The following is a 23,210-nucleotide window of genomic DNA, read 5'->3' as shown; positions in this document are numbered from 1 at the left end:
TCGGACAAAGATTCATGGCATAATCACATAAAACATAGTTTTCATCGGGGCGTCCTCCTGTAAGACTGTGGGGAGAAGATCTGTTATCACACAAGTCACAGCGGCTCCCTGCGGTGAGGGACAGAGGGAGAACGAAAAACCCCCAATGTTCAAAGAGAGATTTTCTGTTATCTGGCCGTGGAATGTCCATCTCCATTCCCCTACATATTTATACACATAAATAAATACTAAGTCAAAGTAATATTGTTTAATTGCTGGATTCATTAATTGGAGCTTATATTTTGTAATAGTATTTGTATTCTACAGTTGTTAAATATGGTCTTGTGTTTAATGCTGTTAATATGATGTATTGTGTGTAGTGTAAAATATTTTCATATTCTATTTTTGATACTGCTAAGTTGATTGATTTATAGTGGTTCTAGTTGACTGTTATGCTAGTTTTTGAAGGTTTTCACATGACTTTGATGCCAATGGATCTGCAAAATTACAGAGTGGAAATGTATCTAAAGGCATTAAACTTCAAGTGTGGGAACAGCCCAGTCAAACCAGTAATACACTTACAAACATAGTATCAGCTGAAACAGCTGCCCCAAAACCAATACTCAACTTGCTCTTGTTCGGAAGTTGTTCCTCTAGTAAAACACATGAATGTGTGTTAGCTAGCAGCTTGTGATTTGTAAGTTGTAACTTCTGTTAATAAACAGTGAATAAACCAGATAAATTGAGTTTATTTCAGTCTGCAGTTAAGCCTTGTGTTTGATAGTCGTCCTTGTTCATGTGTCTTCAACTTAACTGAGCCAAGTGTCTTGTGTTATGCGGTTATAACATTATGCAAAAATGGCATGAGTTCATTAGGTCCGGACCTGAACCTAAACCTCTGGATTTGAATCCGGACTTGAACCTGAACGTGGGTTTAGGTATGCATCCCTAAATGCTACCCAAACATCTTCTAGAGAAACTGCCCTGCAGTGCTGCTAGCCACCATGACCATTGTAAACAGTGGAGCGCTGAGGGAGGCCAAGGACGAGCTCTCAGCCAGGTGTAACCTATATATTAGTATATTAATACTTAGTAATCCAAACATTTTGAGATAAAACCCATAATGATACTACCTGGCATATGGGGAGCAGGGGCACAACAAGCCAACACAGCAGATGAGTGTGTGAGTCAGACAGTATAACATTCATCAAGTGACCTCCGGCTTTTATGCGTTTTGGCTCTGGCGCCGCCTGCTGGTTGCTTGATTAAAGCCCACCCTGCCACATCACGCTCACGCCACAACTTTAGGTCTAATGGGCTTACATTTTGTGCATGACTCCATGCCACTCTATCAAAAGTTTAGGAGTGAAAGGGAAAAAAGTGAAGAAGTGATGTTAAATCATGCGAGTGGTTATTCTGGAGCACCATCCAGAGCCCCTTCCTGTCCTTGGGCCTCATCAGCAATCATCTGCTGGTATTTACTCTTGAAAAATCCAGCCTGTAGAACAGATGCAGATACAATGTCGGAATGTGTAATAGTGTTTTGTTTTTTTCCATAGTTGTTATTCTACCTACCTTGTACAAGACTGCAGTAAGTAACAACACCAGTGCCAGAGCTCCCACTGAGCCTCCAATGATTTCTTTGGTGAAGTCCACCTCAGTATAGACTTCTACCTCTGCTTCAATCTGTGTGTGTTAGATTTTCAAAAAATATTCCTGATAAAAAATATTTTCAAAGTTGCCAATAAAGAGGAGACTGTACCTTGATGGGGTTGTTTTTAGACGAATAGAAAATAAACCTGCTTGTGTCGTAATCCAGAATGGCTGTGCTGATGAGGGAAAACTTGGCAGAATTTAGTCCAATCTGTGTAAAGTAAATGTTTATCAGGGAACAATGGCTTCAATCAGGTCATATTTAATTTGTTTGTATGTGTTCTACGGAGTAAGGACCTGCTCAATCCATCCTGAGCTGAGATTTGCAGAGATGATGTAATCTTTACTCTCCATTCGCCCCATGAAGCGAGTACACCTGAAAACCCTGCATTTGGCCACACTGCAGTTCTGTTTGTGGTTGAAATGTCAAATACATACACAAATGATTGGATTTTATCTTCAACTTTAATTTTAATGTTACCATACTGATTATGACAGATTGATACTGACCACAAACTTGTTCTCCTGTATTTGTGGAACAAAATCTGCCAGAGTTGGCTCTTCATCCCTGTCTTTTTGACAGTCTGCAATCTGAAAACAATTTCGATCCATCTCAAGTGCAGTACAATGAAAAGTGAAAGAAGTTTTATTGAAAAAATAAACGATTTCTTAAAACTATCTTTATATTTGAAAGAATTTCAATGGATGACACACTATATGACCTTTATATTAACTACCGGGTAAATGCCCTTGATATCAACTACATCAGTAGCAGTACATGTCTTTCTCTACTTTGTTTTACCTCCAAAGAATCAGAATCCACCCAGATGTCCTTTTGGCCAAGCTTTATTGGCACTCGGATCACCACAGAGAAATTCAATGCTCTGATCTCATTTGTAACCTGCAAAAAGGAGCATTTTATAATATGAAAATGTGCATACGCACCCCAAAATCTTTGTATTTTACCTTAATTGACTGATTGACTGGCTTCTGCAGATCATTTTTACCATGTGTAAAATTGGTGTAGCTGTGTGAACTAAAGAGATTTTATGTCAGGAAAAAATCATTATAATAATGAAAGCATTTTGTACTAAATGCACCCAACCTTCCAATTGTCATTGAAATGCTGTATTTAACATCAATTTCTCTCATTTTGTATCGCTGGGATGTTTGGGACGACTGCTCATTCCCACTACAAGTAAAGGACACAAATAAAAATGTAGGTGACTTTATGGTTATATATGGTGTTATTTTTGTTGATGCTACAGTAAATTGCACCTGGTTGCATTTGCAGTGATAAAAATCCTCCTCTCAAGTTGACTGTTGGCGTTAAATCCATATGAGACAACAATGGGCAACTGATGGTGGAGGTTACATGAGAAATGATTTACAAACCTTTGCATTGCTCTTAAAAATAGGTTTATCAATAAAGCATTCTGTCCTTCCTCGTGTCAAAGTGTCTTCACTGTCCACGGAGTTACAGTCAATTCTCCCCTATACAAAAATAAATGAATGAAGAAATAACTAGGAATAATAACATTTTTAATTATTATCAGGCAAACTACTTACTTGAAGCCCAGTGAACTTCCGGTAGGAGAGGCCAGCAGGATATGTCAGGATGACTCTGGTGTAGTAGGAATTTTCCTCTCTATTGTGTAAGGAAACTGTTACATTGAACAACTCATCAATGCCTACTTGGACCACAGAAGATCTATAAAGTCAAAATGATTATTAAGTAACTAAAATAGTAATATTCCAAAAGACTGGATACTACATAAGAAAAACTGTGTACTTGGTGAAGTTTAAGTCCACTATGAGGTTGTCTGTACACGTCTCATCCGTCCCACAATTGATCTCAAACCCCAACTGAAATGATAATATTTGGATGAAATATAAGCTATGTTAGAGTGTAATATATCAATCCCACGTACATATTTGTTCATTGTTGTGGGTGACTGTTGAGAGAGACTTGGAGTGAGACTTGGAAGGAAGCTTTCAAATGTGAAATGCATTTCATTGTAAAGAGGATTGAGAGCGTCTTCAGGGCAGGACTGCAAGTAAAGAATACTCAATATTAATAGAACAACACACAGTATCCAGTGGTATATGAATGAACATTTCTAACCTGTATAAAGAAATTGATATTAACACACTGCTGACGGTCCAATGAAATGGTGAGATTTCCTGTTGTCTTTTGTTCTTTCTCCTTGATGAATGCCCGGTGATGTGGGACAGTGCGAGTTGCATCAAAAGTAAAAGTATAATTGAGATTGGCCTGAGCTGAAAAACACATATATTCAGCGAATGTAGAAAAAGCTTCAGTTGTAGTCATCTGGACTCAGTTAGAAAAAATAGACGTTTCGGCTCTCATCCAATAGTCATTGTCAATAAGAGAATTTAGCATTTAGAATTTAGACCTAAATTATTTTATTGACAATGACTCTTGGATGAGAGCCGAAACGTCTATTTTTTCTAACTGAGTCCAGATGACTACAACTGAAGCTTTTTCTACAATGGAACACTCCTGGACGAATGAGGGATTACACCGACATATTCAGCGAATATTTAAAAGCGAATTACTCAAACTTAAATGAATACCTTGATCTAGTCTAGTGACTTTGGACATAGTGAAGCAGACAGCAGCTATGGCTTCAATAGGTTTGGAACAGTCTGGGTTCTGAGTTGGGATCAGCTCTGGCGTGAAGGAAATCGTAGCATCGACTTTTACAATTGGTTTGGACCTGAGACACAAGAATGAAAAATGTTTTTTTTTAAATGCAAATTAAGGAATTATCATACACATGAGTGATAATGTAAGTGACAGAGTGATAGTTTACGCTGAACAATTTGCTTTAGTCTGTAATTGTTAGGGAAATAAATTCTTCTTCATACGACCACGTCCTGTCTTGTTTTCTCAGTTATATTGAATCCAACACTGACTAACACAGTCTGTAAAAATGATTGTTAAAAGGAAACAATTACACTTTTTCAAATAAATGTTTGACTTGTGAACAGTACATTTCTAGAGTTTCATGTAAAATTGGCCACTACCCAAAAAATTAGTTCGCTTTCAGCACCACGGCCAGGGCGCCAAAGAACGGGATTGGATGAGTTGACAGTTTAGAACGACAAAAAAGCCTGCAGTAGATATTAAAGTGTTTATTGGCCTTTAAAACGATGTCTTACGTGTGCTGATTACAAGACAAAGACTCTGCAGTTTAGCAGCACCTTTCCTGTTACACATCATTCAAACTGTTGGATAAACGCTTTACTTTCTCCATGGTGCAGCCGTAGTGCAACATGGGCTCAAACAGCTGCCGTGCTCCGTGCCACAGCCGCCCGCAGACAGGAGCAGCAGCCTCGCTGTTATGTTCACACGTTCTGCTCATCCAAGTTGTTTTTCTTACGTGCTCATTGTGTGCACTTAAGTTTTATGCACCGATTCTAACCTTTTTGTCATCCCTTGGACAAACTCAGTAGAACACACAGAACACAAACCATCTGTCTGCAGTCTGCACTTCCACTCAGCTCCTGACGCCTGGATTGTGTTTGGCACAGCCAAAAAGCGATGTTTTACACACGTCATCATCCATACAACTCATTCCACTTCTTACAGCCGAGTAACACAACTACAGCCTGACATACTCATGTAGCCCAGGGTGATGACTACAATGAGAAAATACTATAAATCTCCAACACAAGTGCACCCAACACATATATCATTTTACACATATATCCCAACTGTGAGGCACTGCAGCTCCACAAGCCTGTAGTGCTCTGATATAAAACCTATGCACATAAACATAGACTAGTTTATTACATGAAGATAAGTTTGTTATCACTATCTAAGCATCCGTATCACCTACATCTGTGTTCATAACGTCGTGCCCCTCCCTCCCATGCTCTTTTTAATTGTTCTAATTATTCTAATCGATCTCCCAAATGGGGGGACCGAGGCCCTCATTGCCAGAAGCCCCAAAACGGCATCCATTTCTGTGTTGTTCATGTTTCTCGTGTGTCAATAAACATTTAACCTCGTAGCTGGGGTTGTGGTCCTTACTAGTGAAACACGCAGATATTTTGGAAAATTATTCTTCATATATTAACAGGTTAAGTATTCCTATTCTGGGTTGGTTACTGCGAGAAGCACATCATCCTCTGATAGAAGGCTATCTGATGAAATACTTTTATATGGGGATGATTTTTTTAAACCAATAGCCAGTGGCTCTATTGAAATAATACTAAAGGTGAGAGGCAGTCACCTATGTAATCATTGGATATATTATATAATTTTTGGGACCAAATAAATATTTTTTTATCCACCTATATCCAGCATATATTACTATAGATAGTAAGTACTTGCATGTACCTGAGAAGGACAACAGCCCCTTTTGAACCAACCATCAAATCTGGCAGGCCATCACCGCTGAGGTCCAATGATGTCGGACTGATTGATGTGCCAAAGAAAGTCAAACCTGAGCTCACTTCAGAGGCAGTAATTCTCTAGAAGAAGAAAAAAGATCATTATGGAATTTATCTATTCCAAAAAAGCTTGTTGTATGCAAATGATTTGTGAATCAATCTATTAACAAAAACAAATTCAAATCATGCACCATTGTTAAAAAGGTTCCACTAACCTAATAAATACAACAGTAAATAAATCACAAATAATTACAGTCGCAGTCTAGAGGATGAGCAGTTGCAGACATTAGTGATGTCACCATTGATTCTAAAAAGAGGTGACACTATGAAACCCAGATACACTGCATGTCACCGTAAAACAAATGAGCACCCGCTCCATTTAGTAGGACCTCCTTTAGCTTTGATTGCAGCACACATAGTTTCAATAAGCTTCTGCAGTATTAAAAGATTTATTTCCATCCAGTGTTGCATTATTTTTCACCAGTTGATCTTGTATTGATGCTGTGAGACAGAGACCACTGCACAAAGCCTTCTCCAGCTCGTCCCAACACTCTCACTGGGGTTCAGATCTGCAGTACATTAGTTTCTCCTTCTCCTTAGATGTTTTCTCTGCTTGATGCCAATGATTTGACCCTTCTCAAACACACTGATCTTGTCTATGTCTTTCCACATGGTTGTTTCAGAAGACACTCGCTGCATCAGTTGGGTTTAAATACTGTGTTGCAGCTGAAAGATCATCACCTGCAGCAGTTCTCCAGTAGGAGGCTCGGCCCTACTGTATTTGCTTAGTTTAATCCAAGTGGCAACTTTTTTTTGGACAGGCAGTGTATTTTGGAAAATTATTCTATATTTTAACAGGTTAGGTATTCCTATTTATGGGTTTGTTACTGTGAGAAATACTAGTATAGTATAATGGTACTTCTAGACTGTTTAGTCTAGAAACAAACCTTGGATTTTGCTTACCTGTGAACAGGTAGGATTAATCCTCCTAAACCCGGAGCCATGGTAAATATAAATAGTGCCTTCACCCCCATTCTCCATAGGGGCTCCAACAGCAAAATCAGCTAAATTGTCTGAGTTCAGATCTGGCAATACAGCCAAAGATGACCCAAACCTCCCTTTTTCTGGTGCCCCCTTCAGGATTAACGGAGATTCAAAGTGACATTCCACATTCTAATAAAAACATAAGATTATTTAATTTTTCATATTATTATTTAATTTTTTATTATTACTTAAATAGAAGATCATTTATCTATTACCCAATCAGTTACATCGCAGACATAGACTCTTCCTTCCCTGTCTCTCTCCGTATACATTGGTGCTGATATCAGGAGCAAGTCAGTGTAGCCATCATTATTGACATCCATTGTACAAACTTCCGCCCCAAAATATTCGCCACTCTGAAACTGTAGCAACAGTGACAACAGCAGTTTAGTAAGTGATCATTATAATGATTCTATTCTTAACAGTGACTACATACCTGCCAATCCTTCGGATCGATCGTTTGCTGATTGTTAATGCTGGAAACATACTTCACAATGCCTCTGTGTTGATATCGTGGTGCACCAACAGCTGTAAATGTCCCTTTCAGAGTATTTGCAATAGCAATGGAATAACCTACAACACAAAAGTGTCAAACCATCTGGAAATACACAGTATTGACACATTGCTCTTTCAACAATACAAACCCAGATAACTGTCATTTTCAATGTCTTCAGGCTCATACGAACTCGTCAGTACACCAGAGCGGGTGTACTTCATTAACGCTCCTTTCCACTCATTGGCACCAACAGCTGTGATTTGGAATCCCTAAAGATAAGACAACAATATCTAATATTAATTTAATATTTAGAGTCTTGTATACTCAATAAAAAGGCAATGGACTGTTACCTCTCTAGAAAAGGCTGCACCAAAGCCAAACTGAGACATTTCCATTTTCAAAGTCTCCCCACCTGTTTGAGTTCCTGGATAAAATGTTTGAAATGCATTTGTAGTTATATATATTAGTATATGACTATAACACAAACATATGCCCAATGCAAAGCACTGAATACATGGTCCTCTTTACCTTCAATAGAGAAGATTTTTTCCTGCAAAGTCCGTCTTATTTGATCAAGGGCATCAAAACCGTCAACTCGAAAGACATTACTTTTGGATGATGCAATGGTTTCAAGCTCATTTAACGCTTTCACATTTTTGAACGAATCCCCAACCTATAAGTTTGACAATGTGAGATGATGATTAAAACAAAATGTGTCAATCTATTTTTTGAAGTCAGAATTTATATCTTACCCCAATTGCAAATGTAATAATGTTTTTTTGGTTTGCTGCATCTCTAGCTCCAGGTAAGTAATTACGATCGTTGGACTCTCCATCAGTAATGACAATCAATACATTATTTGCCTTTGGCCGATTACCGTTTGATGATATGAAGACTTCATTTCTGAAAGATAATATTTCATGATTCATCTGTACATATATCTGTTTATATATATTAAAATAATGTATAATGAGTGAAAACTGACATCAATCAGTGTTACTTACACAACTCTCTTTATTGCAGTAGCTGTATAGGTTCCTCCTTGTAGTTGTCGTATATTATTTATTTGTGACTGCCAAGATCCACTGACTTGAAATGTATTGAAATAATAACTAATTTCAAACACATGTGAAAACTGTACGATGGAAAACTGAAAAGAAATAAATATGAATATTAACAATAATAATCTTCACATAATTTGTTTGTCCTTTCAACAGACAACAATCCCACCTTAGAGTTAAAAAAATGCACCACTTTCTGAAAAAACTTGTTTATTCAGCCTGAAAGTGATGACACTGAACTTTGTCATTTTTATGTATGGACCCAGTTATTACAGATATGAATTATGGCTCATCAGTTTTACACTACCTAACACTAACCCTTAGAATGGTGTCACATGAACACAACCTATTCTGTAATAATTATTTGTCTCACCTTTGAATCTTTTCCAAGAAATGAGTTGATCACATTGACAACAAAGTTCTTCATTTTTGTGAAATCAGCTGCGTTTACACTGCCTGAACCGTCCAACAGAAATGCAATGTCTGCTGGTTGGCTTGGGCAATCTGGTGAGACAAAAGCATACCAAACACAAATAAATCATTCCTGAATCATGCACTTGTCCAGGGCAGTCATGAGTCAACATACCTGCAGTTGAACTTGGAGTGGTTCTTCTGAGAATGTTACTTTGATCCATTTCCAAGCATAGACCATTGTACATGGTAATGCTTCTGCAATCCTTTGGGATGGTTGGCCCACAAACCTGATGGAGAAGTCTTCATTATTATCATTGATGCTACAATACTGGAAATAGTAATTTATTTTATCATTTAAGGAATCTGCCATCTGCACCGAACTTTTATTATAAAATAGAATAATTAATCCAAAAATAAGTTACCTCCAGTCTCTTGCTCTAAAACAGTGGTGGGCAAACTATGGCCCGCGGGCCACATCCGGCCCGCCGGGCCTTTCAATCCGGCCCGCCAAGCTTTCTTTTTTTTTTTTTTCTGCCCTCAGGCATCCGTCTGGACTTGTATCCTTTATAAATATGATGTGAAATGAATTAAATAATAGATTCAATAGCCTATATTTGACAGAAAAGTGATATTTTATTTGATATTTAATTTTTTGGGATTTTTTTTTTTTTTCACACCAATGATCGCGGGCCGGCCCTTCGCTACTTGCCTGGATTCGAATATGGCCCTCGGAGGAAAAAAATTGCCCACCCCTGATCTAAAACCTACAAATCAAGTTAACCCAGTTAATCTGGGGGTGATAAAAACATGAACTTTAACAGCTACATTAAATTAATAACATCAGTTTCCTTTTACCATCTAAAACCATCTAAACCAGTCTAAACCAGACTTGGAGAGACTTTTCAATGTGTTTGCCTCCAGTAGATTAGACTTCTGTAACGACCTGCTCACTGGCCTCTCCAAACAAGCTGTAAAACAGCTGCAGTTCATCCAGAACGCTGCTGCTCAGGTCCTGACTAGAACCAGGAAGTACCATCACATTAGTCCTGTGCTCAGGTCTCTGCACTGGCTCCTGTGGCTCAGAGAATAGACTTTAAAGCAGCTCTACTTGTGTACAAGTCTCTCCATGGCCTAGCACCAAAGTACAGGACTAAACATCATGGACCGGCCTCCTGCTGTTGCTTGAGTCAGGACTAAACATGGACCAGCCTCCTGCTGGTGCCAGAGTCAGGACTAAACATGGACCGGCCTCCTGCTGGTGCCAGAGTTAGGACTAAACATGAAGAAATCTGCATTTCAGTTTTATGCAGCTAAAATCTGGAACAGTCTTCCTGAAGATGTGAGACAGACTTCTGCTCTGACATTTTTCAAATGTAGACTAAAACAGTTCTGTTTAGCTGTGCACATGACAGAAGAGATTTTATCTGCACTCTTCTCTTTTAAAGTTAATTTTATCATGATTATTTATAGTTTATAGTTGTTATTTATGTCGGTTTGTATTCTAATTTCAACATTTCTTTTCATGTTACGTAAAGCACTTTGAATTACTTTATGTACAACTTGTCCTCTATAAATAAACTTGTCTTCCCTTGACATACAAATGTGATGCAACTAAGAGGAAGCAAGTCCAGCAGCCAGATTTAACTTCTACCATATGTAACTCACTAAACCAAAGCAACATGTAAGAAAATGCAGTAACACAATTTAAACATATCACTTACAGAATACTTAAGAACATAGCTTTAATAATTTACCAGAGACTTTTCACTACTAGGGTCAAATGCCATTGACAAACCAAGAGAGGTGTTGACCGCAAAATCTGGCACTGTGAACATAGAGATAGTATTAATGAGCAGTGAATAATCATCATCATCACCACCACCATCAACTTTATTTGAATGCCACTTTACTGAAAATATTCTAAAATATACCAAAGTTAGGTCAGTTTAGGTCATTGTGGAGGGGAAATGTGATAAAAGAAATGGTTGACACATACATGTAACAGATATTTCTCTGCAGTTCTTACTCGCAGGTAAACACTTGTATATCTGCCCTCGTCCTTGTCTTGAATACTGCTTGAAAGGAGCGCTGACCAGCAGGCTGTGGAGAAACATCCATATAGACAGTCACATCTCAAGTATTTCTTGTAATATGACTTTATTGTTCTCACTTACCCATTTCGTTTCTGAATCACCTTGTGTCCAAATCCTGCTGCATCGTTAATGAAAGACTTCCAAGCCCCAGGTTCAATGTTAAAACTACCGACGCTCTGCAACACTAAAGACAAGAAAAAGGACACAAATATGCACATTAGTTGTTTTCACACATAAGTATAAGTATAATCCTCCAGTCCCGCTTCACACAACTAGTCAGCACACACGGGAGCTTTAAAATTTGCATCTGTTTAGTGTAATGGAACATTAAAACAACTTAAATGAGACTTACATGAAAATGTAATTTAAATCAGTAAGTATTTACTAATTAAGAATTGCTTAAAACTGTTTTTTTGTGCTACTGCGTCCAAGTTATTTCTCTTATGGATCATAAAGTTTGTATAAGTCTGAGTAGTATTGGACAAATGCAGTTTTAGTAGGGCTACATGTACTTGAGTTTCCTGGTCTGAGTGGTCGGTCCCTAGATCCTTTTCTGTGTGAACACGCATCAAATGGGTGAAAGGAGTGCATTCATTTCAATTAATAACAATACTAGTACCGTAGTTTAAACGTATACATGGACTTTAATGAATCCCATCACTCCAGTTTTCTATTGATCTTCTAAAAAAAGTTGGTGTTGTAAAGTTCAACATCTTGGCTTAATTATTTCTTAAGATAGAACTTTGAAATATAGCAGTAATTCTGAGCCCAAGTAGAGGAAATGGTGCTCCCTCCTGGTAATTGTGTTATTTTACATTATATGAAATTAAATAAGTCTAAATTTATACACGTAGCGAGTGGTATGACATAAGAAGATAAGTAGACCTGTAAATATATAGCATGAATAGGCTTTAGTGTAGGTTAATGATAACACTAAACATTAAATAGAACATATGTTGTATATTTCAAGGGCAAAATGTCCTACCTGAAAAAATGATTATAGTTTTGATCCCATACATTGTGTTGATCTCTTGTGAAACCTTCGTAGACAGTTCCACATCACATCTGTGCTGTGACAAAAGAGGGGATGATTCTTTTTCATTGCTAAGGGGCCAGTTTGAGGAACTCTTTGTAGGTGGAGTTTCCAGCAAATGTAGAATCTAAATTTGTCCGTTGATTTCACCATATAAAGGCATATTTTATGCTTCAGCATTTCACTTAACACTGTCCATTAACATTATAATGTATATGTAATTGTTAATGCTTTACCCAATATGTTACACTTACAATATATTATTCCTTTTGCTCCAAGTGACAGTAACTTCATTCCTCTTAAATGTATTCTTCAATATTAGTTTTACAATATTTGTTTTAAAACATTTAAATCAGAAGCCCATTATGATGAGTTCAAGAACAAGGCCGTTTACGTCGCCCGGATCGGCGTCTCCGGGGCCCCATCCTGGAGCCAGGCCTGGGATGGGTGCTCGATGGCGAGCGCCTGGTGGCCGGGTCTTTCCCCCCGGGGCCCGGCCGGGCACAGCCCGAAAGAGCGACGTGGGGCCGCCCTCCTGTGGGCCCACCACCCGCAGGAGGATCCATAAGGGGTGCAGAGAGATCTGGGCGGCAGTCGACGGCAGGGGCCTCGGCGACCAGATCTCCAGACACAGAGACTAACTCTGGGGACATGGAATGTCACCTCGCTGGGGGGGAAAGAGCCTGAGCTTGTGCGGGAGGTTGAGCGATACCGACTAGATATAGTCGGCCTCACCTCCACGCACAGTTTGGGCTCTGGAACCCATCTCCTCGAGAGGGGCTGGACGCTCCACTTCTCTGGTGTTGCCCGCGGGGAGAGGCAGCGGGCTGGTGTGGGCTTGCTGATAGCCCCTCAGCTCAGCCGCCACGTGTTGGAGTTTACCCCAGTGAACGAGAGAGTCGCGTCCCTTCGCCTTCGGGTGGGGGACAGGTCTCTCACTGTTGTGGCGGCCTACGGGCCGAACAGCAGTGCAGAGTACCAGGCCTTCTTGGAGTCCTTGGGAGGGGTACTGGACAGTGCACCGACCGGGGACTCCATTGTTCTACTGGGGGACTTCAACGCCCACCTGGGCAATGACAGTGACACCTGGAGAGGGGTGATCGGGAAGAACGGCTTCCCCGATCTGAACCCGAGCGGTGTTCAGTTATTGGACTTCTGTGCTAGCCACGGATTGTCCATAACGAACACCATGTTCAAGCACAAGGGTGTCCATCAGTGCACGTGGCACCAGGACACCCTAGGCCGGAGGTCAATGATCGACTTTGTTGTCGTGTCATCTGACCTCCGGCCGCGTGTCTTGGACACTCGGGTGAAGAGAGGGGCAGAGTTGTCAACCGATCACCACCTGGTGGTGAGTTGGGTCCTTTGGGGGGTGCTCCGGGAGTACAGGGTCCGGGGCCCTTTGCTCAGGGCTGTCCGGTCCCTGTATGACCGGAGCAGGAGCTGTGTTCGCATCGCCGGCAGTAAGTCAGACCTGTTCCCAGTGCATGTTGGACTCCGCCAGGGCTGCCCTTTGTCATCGGTTATGTCCATAATTTTTATGGACAGAATTTCTAGGCGCAGTCAGGGGTCGGAGGGTGTCCGGTTTGGGGACCACAGGATTCCATCTCTGCTGTTTGCAGACAATGTTGTCCTGATGGCTCCATCAAACCCGGACCTGCAACATGCACTGGGACGGTTTGCAGCCGAGTGTGAAGCGGCTGGGATGAGAATCAGCACCTCCAAATCCGAGGCCATGGTTCTCGACCGGAAAAAGGTGGCATGCCCTCTCCAGGTGGGTGGGGAGTCCTTGCCCCAAGTGGAGGAGTTCAAGTATCTCGGGGTCTTGTTCACGAGTGAGGGAAGGATGGAGCGTGAGATTGACAGGCGGATCGGTGCAGCGGCTGCAGTGATGCAGTCGCTGCATCGGACCGTTGTGGTGAAGAGGGAGCTGAGCCGAAAGGCAAAGCTCTCTATTTACCGGTCGGTCTACGTTCCTACTCTCACCTATGGTCATGAGCTTTGGGTAGTGACCGAAAGAACAAGATCGCGGATACAAGCGGTCAAAATGAGTTTCCTCCGCCGGGTGGCTGGGCGCTCCCTTAGAGATAAGGTGAGGAGCTCGGCCACATGGGGGGAGCTCGGAGTAGAGCCGCTGCTCCTCCACATCGAGAGGAGCCAGCTGAGGTGGCTCGGGCATCTGTTCCGGATGCCTCCTGGGCGCCTCCCTCAGGAGGTGTTTCAGGCATGTCCCACCGAGAAGAGGCCCCTATGTTGACTTCATTGACAAGCTGATTAGCAATTTCAGCAACAGGTTCAACAGCTTCAACCTTGGGCAGCAGCTCCTCCTGTTGATTCAGAATCCTTTCCTCATCAGAGAAGTCAGAGGATTTTGGAAGGAAGCGACTCAGTGGCACATGCAGGATCTCTACAGCTTGAGCTCATTGATCTGAGGGAAATGCTGCATTAAGAGAGCATTTTGAGACAACTGACCCTGCTATTTTCTGGTTACAGACTGTTTCTGAGAGTGTGTTCCCTGGTTTAACCAAAGTAGCACTGTTCACCTTGACTATGTTTGGATCGACTTACAGCTGTGAGTCAGCTTTTTCCACTATGAACATTGTCAAAAACAAGTACCGTTCTAGGATCAACAATGAACACCTAGATATGCGCCTGAGAATGGCACTAACTTCATTCCAACCAAGATATAAATTACTGGCAGGTCAGCCACATGCTCATTTTTCTCATTAAAGGTCCAGGACCCTATAAGAAAAGTAAAAGAAAAATAATTAAAAGAGAAAAGTTCAGAGAAAAGACTCAGTTCTGTTTGCATTTCACCCCCTAAAAAGCCACTTGATTTCTGAAGATGTGGACTTTTTTTCTGGAAAAGTAGGCCTTCATTTTTTTGGGGCTGGGACCTCCTTATTTAAAGAACAAAGATGAGAGAATGTTAAGTCAATGCTCTGTTTGCACATTTTAGTTTTTTAAGTTATTTAAGAGAACAATTAGTTTTTTTTTTTTATTCTGAGGTTTCTGTTTTCTTTATTCTGAAATAAAGGCCTTGAATTTATTTGCCTGGGACTACTTTTATTTATGGTAAAAGAGATAGTTATGCACCCAGATGAGTGTGTGAGTCAGACAATATAACATTCATCAAGTGACCTCCGGCTTTTATGCGTTTTGGCTCTGGCGCCGCCTGCTGGTTGCTTGATTAAAGCCCACCCTGCCACATCACGCTCACGCCACAACTTTAGGTCTAATGGGCTTACATTTTGTGCTTGACTCCATGCCACTCTATCAAAAGTTTAGGAGTGAAAGGGAAAAAAGTGAAGCACTTCTGTGCGACCACAAATTCAGGTTTAATTTAAAATGAATATTTTTAAAACAATAGAAAAACACAAATGATCTAAGTACTTAGTTTAACAAAAAAGTGTATTTATTGGAAATTTAGACATGAAAAAGTTTACATTATAATACCTTAAAGGCGGTATGGACGATTTTTCGGCGATTTGAGAACGCAGGCGGAAGTGCGCATGCGCACATCCCCGTGCGGACTGATACAACACACACGTGCGTTTGTTTATTAGCGCAACGGAGCGCATCGCATCTCTCATCTCCTGTAGATTTCTGTCTTTCTCCGTCTTCATTTTGCCCCGTACACTGAGGGAACTATATTATGATAGATCCATGCGCTTAGGCACGCGGAAACGTGGGGACGAGCCTGACGCGGCTGCAGGTGAGCGGTAGGTGGGTTTTATGATTGATATGTGGCAGGACAAATGATTTATCCACGCCACGAGGAAATATGATAAAAAATTTGCTGAAAAAAATCGTCCATACCACCTTTAAGTAGGCCCGTTTTCATAAAAGTTTGAAAAACTGCATACAAATTAGGCTAAATGAACTGTTTTGTAAATACATAGAACATTATTATATTATAGGCTATGTTAAATCATGCGAGTGGTTATTCTGGAGCACCATCCAGAGCCCCTTCCTGTCCTTGGGCCTCATCAGCAATCATCTGCTGGTATTTACTCTTGAAAAATCCAGCCTGTAGAACAGATGCAGATACAATGTCGGAATGTGTAATAGTGTTTTGTTTTTTTCCATAGTTGTTATTCTACCTACCTTGTACAAGACTGCAGTAAGTAACAACACCAGTGCCAGAGCTCCCACTGAGCCTCCAATGATTTCTTTGGTGAAGTCCACCTCAGTATAGACTTCTACCTCTGCTTCAATCTGTGTGTGTTAGATTTTCAAAAAATATTCCTGATAAAAAATATTTTCAAAGTTGCCAATAAAGAGGAGACTGTACCTTGATGGGGTTGTTTTTAGACGAATAGAAAATAAACCTGCTTGTGTCGTAATCCAGAATGGCTGTGCTGATGAGGGAAAACTTGGCAGAATTTAGTCCAATCTGTGTAAAGTAAATGTTTATCAGGGAACAATGGCTTCAATCAGGTCATATTTCATTTGTTTGTATGTGTTCTACGGAGTAAGGACCTGCTCAATCCATCCTGAGCTGAGATTTGCAGAGATGATGTAATCTTTACTCTCCATTCGCCCCATGAAGCGAGTACACCTGAAAACCCTGCATTTGGCCACACTGCAGTTCTGTTTGTGGTTGAAATGTCAAATACATACACAAATGATTGGATTTTATCTTCAACTTTAATTTTAATGTTACCATACTGATTATGACAGATTGATACTGACCACAAACATGTTCTCCTGTATTTGTGGAACAAAATCTGCCAGAGTTGGCTCTTCATCCCTGTCTTTTTGACAGTCTGCAATCTGAAAACAATTTCGATCCATCTCAAGTGCAGTACAATGAAAAGTGAAAGAAGTTTTATTGAAAAAATAAACGATTTCTTAAAACTATCTTTATATTTGAAAGCATTTTGTACTAAATGCACCCAACCTTCCAATTGTCATTGAAATGCTGTATTTAACATCAATTTCTCTCATTTTGTATCGCTGGGATGTTTGGGACGACTGCTCATTCCCACTACAAGTAAAGGACACAAATAAAAATGTAGGTGACTTTATGGTTATATATGGTGTTATTTTTGTTGATGCTACAGTAAATTGCACCTGGTTGCATTTGCAGTGATAAAAATCCTCCTCTCAAGTTGACTGTTGGCGTTAAATCCATATGAGACAACAATGGGCAACTGATGGTGGAGGTTACATGAGAAATGATTTACAAACCTTTGCATTGCTCTTAAAAATAGGTTTATCAATAAAGCATTCTGTCCTTCCTCGTGTCAAAGTGTCTTCACTGTCCACGGAGTTACAGTCAATTCTCCCCTATACAAAAATAAATGAATGAAGAAATAACTAGGAATAATAACATTTTTAATTATTATCAGGCAAACTACTTACTTGAAGCCCAGTGAACTTCCGGTAGGAGAGGCCAGCAGGATATGTCAGGATGACTCTGGTGTAGTAGGAATTTTCCTCTCTATTGTGTAAGGAAACTGTTACATTGAACAACTCATCAATGCCTACTTGGACCACAGAAGATCTATAAAGTCAAAATGATTATTAAGTAACTAAAATAGTAATATTCCAAAAGACTGGATACTACATAAGAAAAACTGTGTACTTGGTGAAGTTTAAGTCCACTATGAGGTTGTCTGTACACGTCTCATCCGTCCCACAATTGATCTCAAACCCCAACTGAAATGATAATATTTGGATGAAATATAAGCTATGTTAGAGTGTAATATATCAATCCCACGTACATATTTGTTCATTGTTGTGGGTGACTGTTGAGAGAGACTTGGAGTGAGACTTGGAAGGAAGCTTTCAAATGTGAAATGCATTTCATTGTAAAGAGGATTGAGAGCGTCTTCAGGGCAGGACTGCAAGTAAAGAATACTCAATATTAATAGAACAACACACAGTATCCAGTGGTATATGAATGAACATTTCTAACCTGTATAAAGAAATTGATATTAACACACTGCTGACGGTCCAATGAAATGGTGAGATTTCCTGTTGTCTTTTGTTCTTTCTCCTTGATGAATGCCCGGTGATGTGGGACAGTGCGAGTTGCATCAAAAGTAAAAGTATAATTGAGATTGGCCTGAGCTGAAAAACACATATATTCAGCGAATGTAGAAAAAGCTTCAGTTGTAGTCATCTGGACTCAGTTAGAAAAAATAGACGTTTCGGCTCTCATCCAATAGTCATTGTCAATAAGAGAATTTAGCATTTAGAATTTAGACCTAAATTATTTTATTGACAATGACTCTTGGATGAGAGCCGAAACGTCTATTTTTTCTAACTGAGTCCAGATGACTACAACTGAAGCTTTTTCTACAATGGAACACTCCTGGACGAATGAGGGATTACACCGACATATTCAGCGAATATTTAAAAGCGAATTACTCAAACTTAAATGAATACCTTGATCTAGTCTAGTGACTTTGGACATAGTGAAGCAGACAGCAGCTATGGCTTCAATAGGTTTGGAACAGTCTGGGTTCTGAGTTGGGATCAGCTCTGGCGTGAAGGAAATCGTAGCATCGACTTTTACAATTGGTTTGGACCTGAGACACAAGAATGAAAAATGTTTTTTTTTAAATGCAAATTAAGGAATTATCATACACATGAGTGATAATGTAAGTGACAGAGTGATAGTTTACGCTGAACAATTTGCTTTAGTCTGTAATTGTTAGGGAAATAAATTCTTCTTCATACGACCACGTCCTGTCTTGTTTTCTCAGTTATATTGAATCCAACACTGACTAACACAGTCTGTAAAAATGATTGTTAAAAGGAAACAATTACACTTTTTCAAATAAATGTTTGACTTGTGAACAGTACATTTCTAGAGTTTCATGTAAAATTGGCCACTACCCAAAAAATTAGTTCGCTTTCAGCACCACGGCCAGGGCGCCAAAGAACGGGATTGGATGAGTTGACAGTTTAGAACGACAAAAAAGCCTGCAGTAGATATTAAAGTGTTTATTGGCCTTTAAAACGATGTCTTACGTGTGCTGATTACAAGACAAAGACTCTGCAGTTTAGCAGCACCTTTCCTGTTACACATCATTCAAACTGTTGGATAAACGCTTTACTTTCTCCATGGTGCAGCCGTAGTGCAACATGGGCTCAAACAGCTGCCGTGCTCCGTGCCACAGCCGCCCGCAGACAGGAGCAGCAGCCTCGCTGTTATGTTCACACGTTCTGCTCATCCAAGTTGTTTTTCTTACGTGCTCATTGTGTGCACTTAAGTTTTATGCACCGATTCTAACCTTTTTGTCATCCCTTGGACAAACTCAGTAGAACACACAGAACACAAACCATCTGTCTGCAGTCTGCACTTCCACTCAGCTCCTGACGCCTGGATTGTGTTTGGCACAGCCAAAAAGCGATGTTTTACACACGTCATCATCCATACAACTCATTCCACTTCTTACAGCCGAGTAACACAACTACAGCCTGACATACTCATGTAGCCCAGGGTGATGACTACAATGAGAAAATACTATAAATCTCCAACACAAGTGCACCCAACACATATATCATTTTACACATATATCCCAACTGTGAGGCACTGCAGCTCCACAAGCCTGTAGTGCTCTGATATAAAACCTATGCACATAAACATAGACTAGTTTATTACATGAAGATAAGTTTGTTATCACTATCTAAGCATCCGTATCACCTACATCTGTGTTCATAACGTCGTGCCCCTCCCTCCCATGCTCTTTTTAATTGTTCTAATTATTCTAATCGATCTCCCAAATGGGGGGACCGAGGCCCTCATTGCCAGAAGCCCCAAAACGGCATCCATTTCTGTGTTGTTCATGTTTCTCGTGTGTCAATAAACATTTAACCTCGTAGCTGGGGTTGTGGTCCTTACTAGTGAAACACGCAGATATTTTGGAAAATTATTCTTCATATATTAACAGGTTAAGTATTCCTATTCTGGGTTGGTTACTGCGAGAAGCACATCATCCTCTGATAGAAGGCTATCTGATGAAATACTTTTATATGGGGATGATTTTTTTAAACCAATAGCCAGTGGCTCTATTGAAATAATACTAAAGGTGAGAGGCAGTCACCTATGTAATCATTGGATATATTATATAATTTTTGGGACCAAATAAATATTTTTTTATCCACCTATATCCAGCATATATTACTATAGATAGTAAGTACTTGCATGTACCTGAGAAGGACAACAGCCCCTTTTGAACCAACCATCAAATCTGGCAGGCCATCACCGCTGAGGTCCAATGATGTCGGACTGATTGATGTGCCAAAGAAAGTCAAACCTGAGCTCACTTCAGAGGCAGTAATTCTCTAGAAGAAGAAAAAAGATCATTATGGAATTTATCTATTCCAAAAAAGCTTGTTGTATGCAAATGATTTGTGAATCAATCTATTAACAAAAACAAATTCAAATCATGCACCATTGTTAAAAAGGTTCCACTAACCTAATAAATACAACAGTAAATAAATCACAAATAATTACAGTCGCAGTCTAGAGGATGAGCAGTTGCAGACATTAGTGATGTCACCATTGATTCTAAAAAGAGGTGACACTATGAAACCCAGATACACTGCATGTCACCGTAAAACAAATGAGCACCCGCTCCATTTAGTAGGACCTCCTTTAGCTTTGATTGCAGCACACATAGTTTCAATAAGCTTCTGCAGTATTAAAAGATTTATTTCCATCCAGTGTTGCATTATTTTTCACCAGTTGATCTTGTATTGATGCTGTGAGACAGAGACCACTGCACAAAGCCTTCTCCAGCTCGTCCCAACACTCTCACTGGGGTTCAGATCTGCAGTACATTAGTTTCTCCTTCTCCTTAGATGTTTTCTCTGCTTGATGCCAATGATTTGACCCTTCTCAAACACACTGATCTTGTCTATGTCTTTCCACATGGTTGTTTCAGAAGACACTCGCTGCATCAGTTGGGTTTAAATACTGTGTTGCAGCTGAAAGATCATCACCTGCAGCAGTTCTCCAGTAGGAGGCTCGGCCCTACTGTATTTGCTTAGTTTAATCCAAGTGGCAACTTTTTTTTGGACAGGCAGTGTATTTTGGAAAATTATTCTATATTTTAACAGGTTAGGTATTCCTATTTATGGGTTTGTTACTGTGAGAAATACTAGTATAGTATAATGGTACTTCTAGACTGTTTAGTCTAGAAACAAACCTTGGATTTTGCTTACCTGTGAACAGGTAGGATTAATCCTCCTAAACCCGGAGCCATGGTAAATATAAATAGTGCCTTCACCACCATTCTCCATAGGGGCTCCAACAGCAAAATCAGCTAAATTGTCTGAGTTCAGATCTGGCAATACAGCCAAAGATGACCCAAACCTCCCTTTTTCTGGTGCCCCCTTCAGGATTAACGGAGATTCAAAGTGACATTCCACATTCTAATAAAAACATAAGATTATTTAATTTTTCATATTATTATTTAATTTTTTATTATTACTTAAATAGAAGATCATTTATCTATTACCCAATCAGTTACATCGCAGACATAGACTCTTCCTTCCCTGTCTCTCTCCGTATACATTGGTGCTGATATCAGGAGCAAGTCAGTGTAGCCATCATTATTGACATCCATTGTACAAACTTCCGCCCCAAAATATTCGCCACTCTGAAACTGTAGCAACAGTGACAACAGCAGTTTAGTAAGTGATCATTATAATGATTCTATTCTTAACAGTGACTACATACCTGCCAATCCTTCGGATCGATCGTTTGCTGATTGTTAATGCTGGAAACATACTTCACAATGCCTCTGTGTTGATATCGTGGTGCACCAACAGCTGTAAATGTCCCTTTCAGAGTATTTGCAATAGCAATGGAATAACCTACAACACAAAAGTGTCAAACCATCTGGAAATACACAGTATTGACACATTGCTCTTTCAACAATACAAACCCAGATAACTGTCATTTTCAATGTCTTCAGGCTCATACGAACTCGTCAGTACACCAGAGCGGGTGTACTTCATTAACGCTCCTTTCCACTCATTGGCACCAACAGCTGTGATTTGGAATCCCTAAAGATAAGACAACAATATCTAATATTAATTTAATATTTAGAGTCTTGTATACTCAATAAAAAATGGACTGTTACCTCTCTAGAAAAGGCTGCACCAAAGCCAAACTGAGACATTTCCATTTTCAAAGTCTCCCCACCTGTTTGAGTTCCTGGATAAAATGTTTGAAATGCATTTGTAGTTATATATATTAGTATATGACTATAACACAAACATATGCCCAATGCAAAGCACTGAATACATGGTCCTCTTTACCTTCAATAGAGAAGATTTTTTCCTGCAAAGTCCGTCTTATTTGATCAAGGGCATCAAAACCGTCAACTCGAAAGACATTACTTTTGGATGATGCAATGGTTTCAAGCTCATTTAACGCTTTCACATTTTTGAACGAATCCCCAACCTATAAGTTTGACAATGTGAGATGATGATTAAAACAAAATGTGTCAATCTATTTTTTGAAGTCAGAATTTATATCTTACCCCAATTGCAAATGTAATAATGTTTTTTTGGTTTGCTGCATCTCTAGCTCCAGGTAAGTAATTACGATCGTTGGACTCTCCATCAGTAATGACAATCAATACATTATTTGCCTTTGGCCGATTACCGTTTGATGATATGAAGACTTCATTTCTGAAAGATAATATTTCATCATTCATCTGTACATATATCTGTTTATATATATTAAAATAATGTATAATGAGTGAAAACTGACATCAATCAGTGTTACTTACACAACTCTCTTTATTGCAGTAGCTGTATAGGTTCCTCCTTGTAGTTGTCGTATATTATTTATTTGTGACTGCCAAGATCCACTGACTTGAAATGTATTGAAATAATAACTAATTTCAAACACATGTGAAAACTGTACGATGGAAAACTGAAAAGAAATAAATATGAATATTAACAATAATAATCTTCACATAATTTGTTTGTCCTTTCAACAGACAACAATCCCACCTTAGAGTTAAAAAAATGCACCACTTTCT

The 23,210-nt window shown here is 39.6% G+C and overlaps 2 protein-coding genes across 2 annotated transcripts in view; both read right to left on the bottom strand.

Annotated features, from left to right (window-relative positions):
• Window positions 1–1,376: 1,376 nt before the first annotated feature.
• Window positions 1,377–12,229, bottom strand: LOC140369074 (integrin alpha-M). Its single transcript, XM_072456303.1, has 30 exons — window positions 12,148–12,229; window positions 11,244–11,346; window positions 11,066–11,169; window positions 10,824–10,894; window positions 9,242–9,356; window positions 9,029–9,159; window positions 8,599–8,744; window positions 8,347–8,497; window positions 8,123–8,267; window positions 7,945–8,018; window positions 7,743–7,863; window positions 7,535–7,671; window positions 7,314–7,460; window positions 7,018–7,227; window positions 6,002–6,135; window positions 4,231–4,373; window positions 3,758–3,912; window positions 3,564–3,683; window positions 3,425–3,498; window positions 3,202–3,343; window positions 3,028–3,126; window positions 2,911–2,990; window positions 2,738–2,824; window positions 2,599–2,668; window positions 2,435–2,533; window positions 2,143–2,223; window positions 1,930–2,040; window positions 1,742–1,843; window positions 1,555–1,665; window positions 1,377–1,477 (listed from the first exon to the last, which is right to left on the bottom strand). The coding sequence occupies exons 1-30, from the start codon at window positions 12,179–12,181 to the stop codon at window positions 1,391–1,393; spliced, it is 3,384 nt and encodes a 1,127-aa protein (XP_072312404.1). The 5' UTR covers window positions 12,182–12,229; the 3' UTR covers window positions 1,377–1,390.
• A 3,592-nt stretch (window positions 12,230–15,821) lies between these two features.
• The window catches only part of itgam.1 (integrin, alpha M (complement component 3 receptor 3 subunit), tandem duplicate 1), a 33,182-nt gene continuing 25,793 nt past the window's right edge, over window positions 15,822–23,210 (bottom strand). The window contains 21 exon segments of the mRNA XM_072455819.1: window positions 15,822–16,225; window positions 16,303–16,413; window positions 16,490–16,591; window positions 16,678–16,788; window positions 16,891–17,185; window positions 17,272–17,337; window positions 17,369–17,487; window positions 17,563–17,704; window positions 17,786–17,859; window positions 17,925–18,044; window positions 18,119–18,273; window positions 18,592–18,734; window positions 20,363–20,496; window positions 21,379–21,588; window positions 21,675–21,821; window positions 21,896–22,032; window positions 22,104–22,224; window positions 22,302–22,375; window positions 22,480–22,624; window positions 22,704–22,854; window positions 22,956–23,101. Coding sequence (XP_072311920.1) covers window positions 16,139–16,225; window positions 16,303–16,413; window positions 16,490–16,591; window positions 16,678–16,788; window positions 16,891–17,185; window positions 17,272–17,337; window positions 17,369–17,487; window positions 17,563–17,704; window positions 17,786–17,859; window positions 17,925–18,044; window positions 18,119–18,273; window positions 18,592–18,734; window positions 20,363–20,496; window positions 21,379–21,588; window positions 21,675–21,821; window positions 21,896–22,032; window positions 22,104–22,224; window positions 22,302–22,375; window positions 22,480–22,624; window positions 22,704–22,854; window positions 22,956–23,101 — 2,790 coding nt within the window. The 3' untranslated portion in view covers window positions 15,822–16,138.

This window comes from Eucyclogobius newberryi, unplaced genomic scaffold (assembly GCF_026437365.1).
Source record: "Eucyclogobius newberryi isolate DKJ021-1_F unplaced genomic scaffold, fEucNew1.0.hap1 SCAF_20, whole genome shotgun sequence".
NCBI classification, from domain to species: Eukaryota; Metazoa; Chordata; class Actinopteri; order Gobiiformes; family Gobiidae; genus Eucyclogobius; species Eucyclogobius newberryi.
The sequence above is the reverse complement of the archived record's forward strand: the minus strand, read 5'-3'. Positions and strand labels throughout refer to the sequence as shown.

Coding starts and splice junctions, on each gene's coding strand:
- LOC140369074 (XM_072456303.1), bottom strand. CDS start 12,181: ATGTATGGGATCAAAACTATAATCATTTTTTCAG. Junction 10,895..11,065: donor CAGAGAAATATCTGTTACAT/GTATGTGTCAAC, acceptor CTATGTTCACAG/TGCCAGATTTTGCGGTCAAC. Junction 9,357..10,823: donor CTAGTAGTGAAAAGTCTCTG/GTAAATTATTAA, acceptor CTTCTCCATCAG/GTTTGTGGGCCAACCATCCC.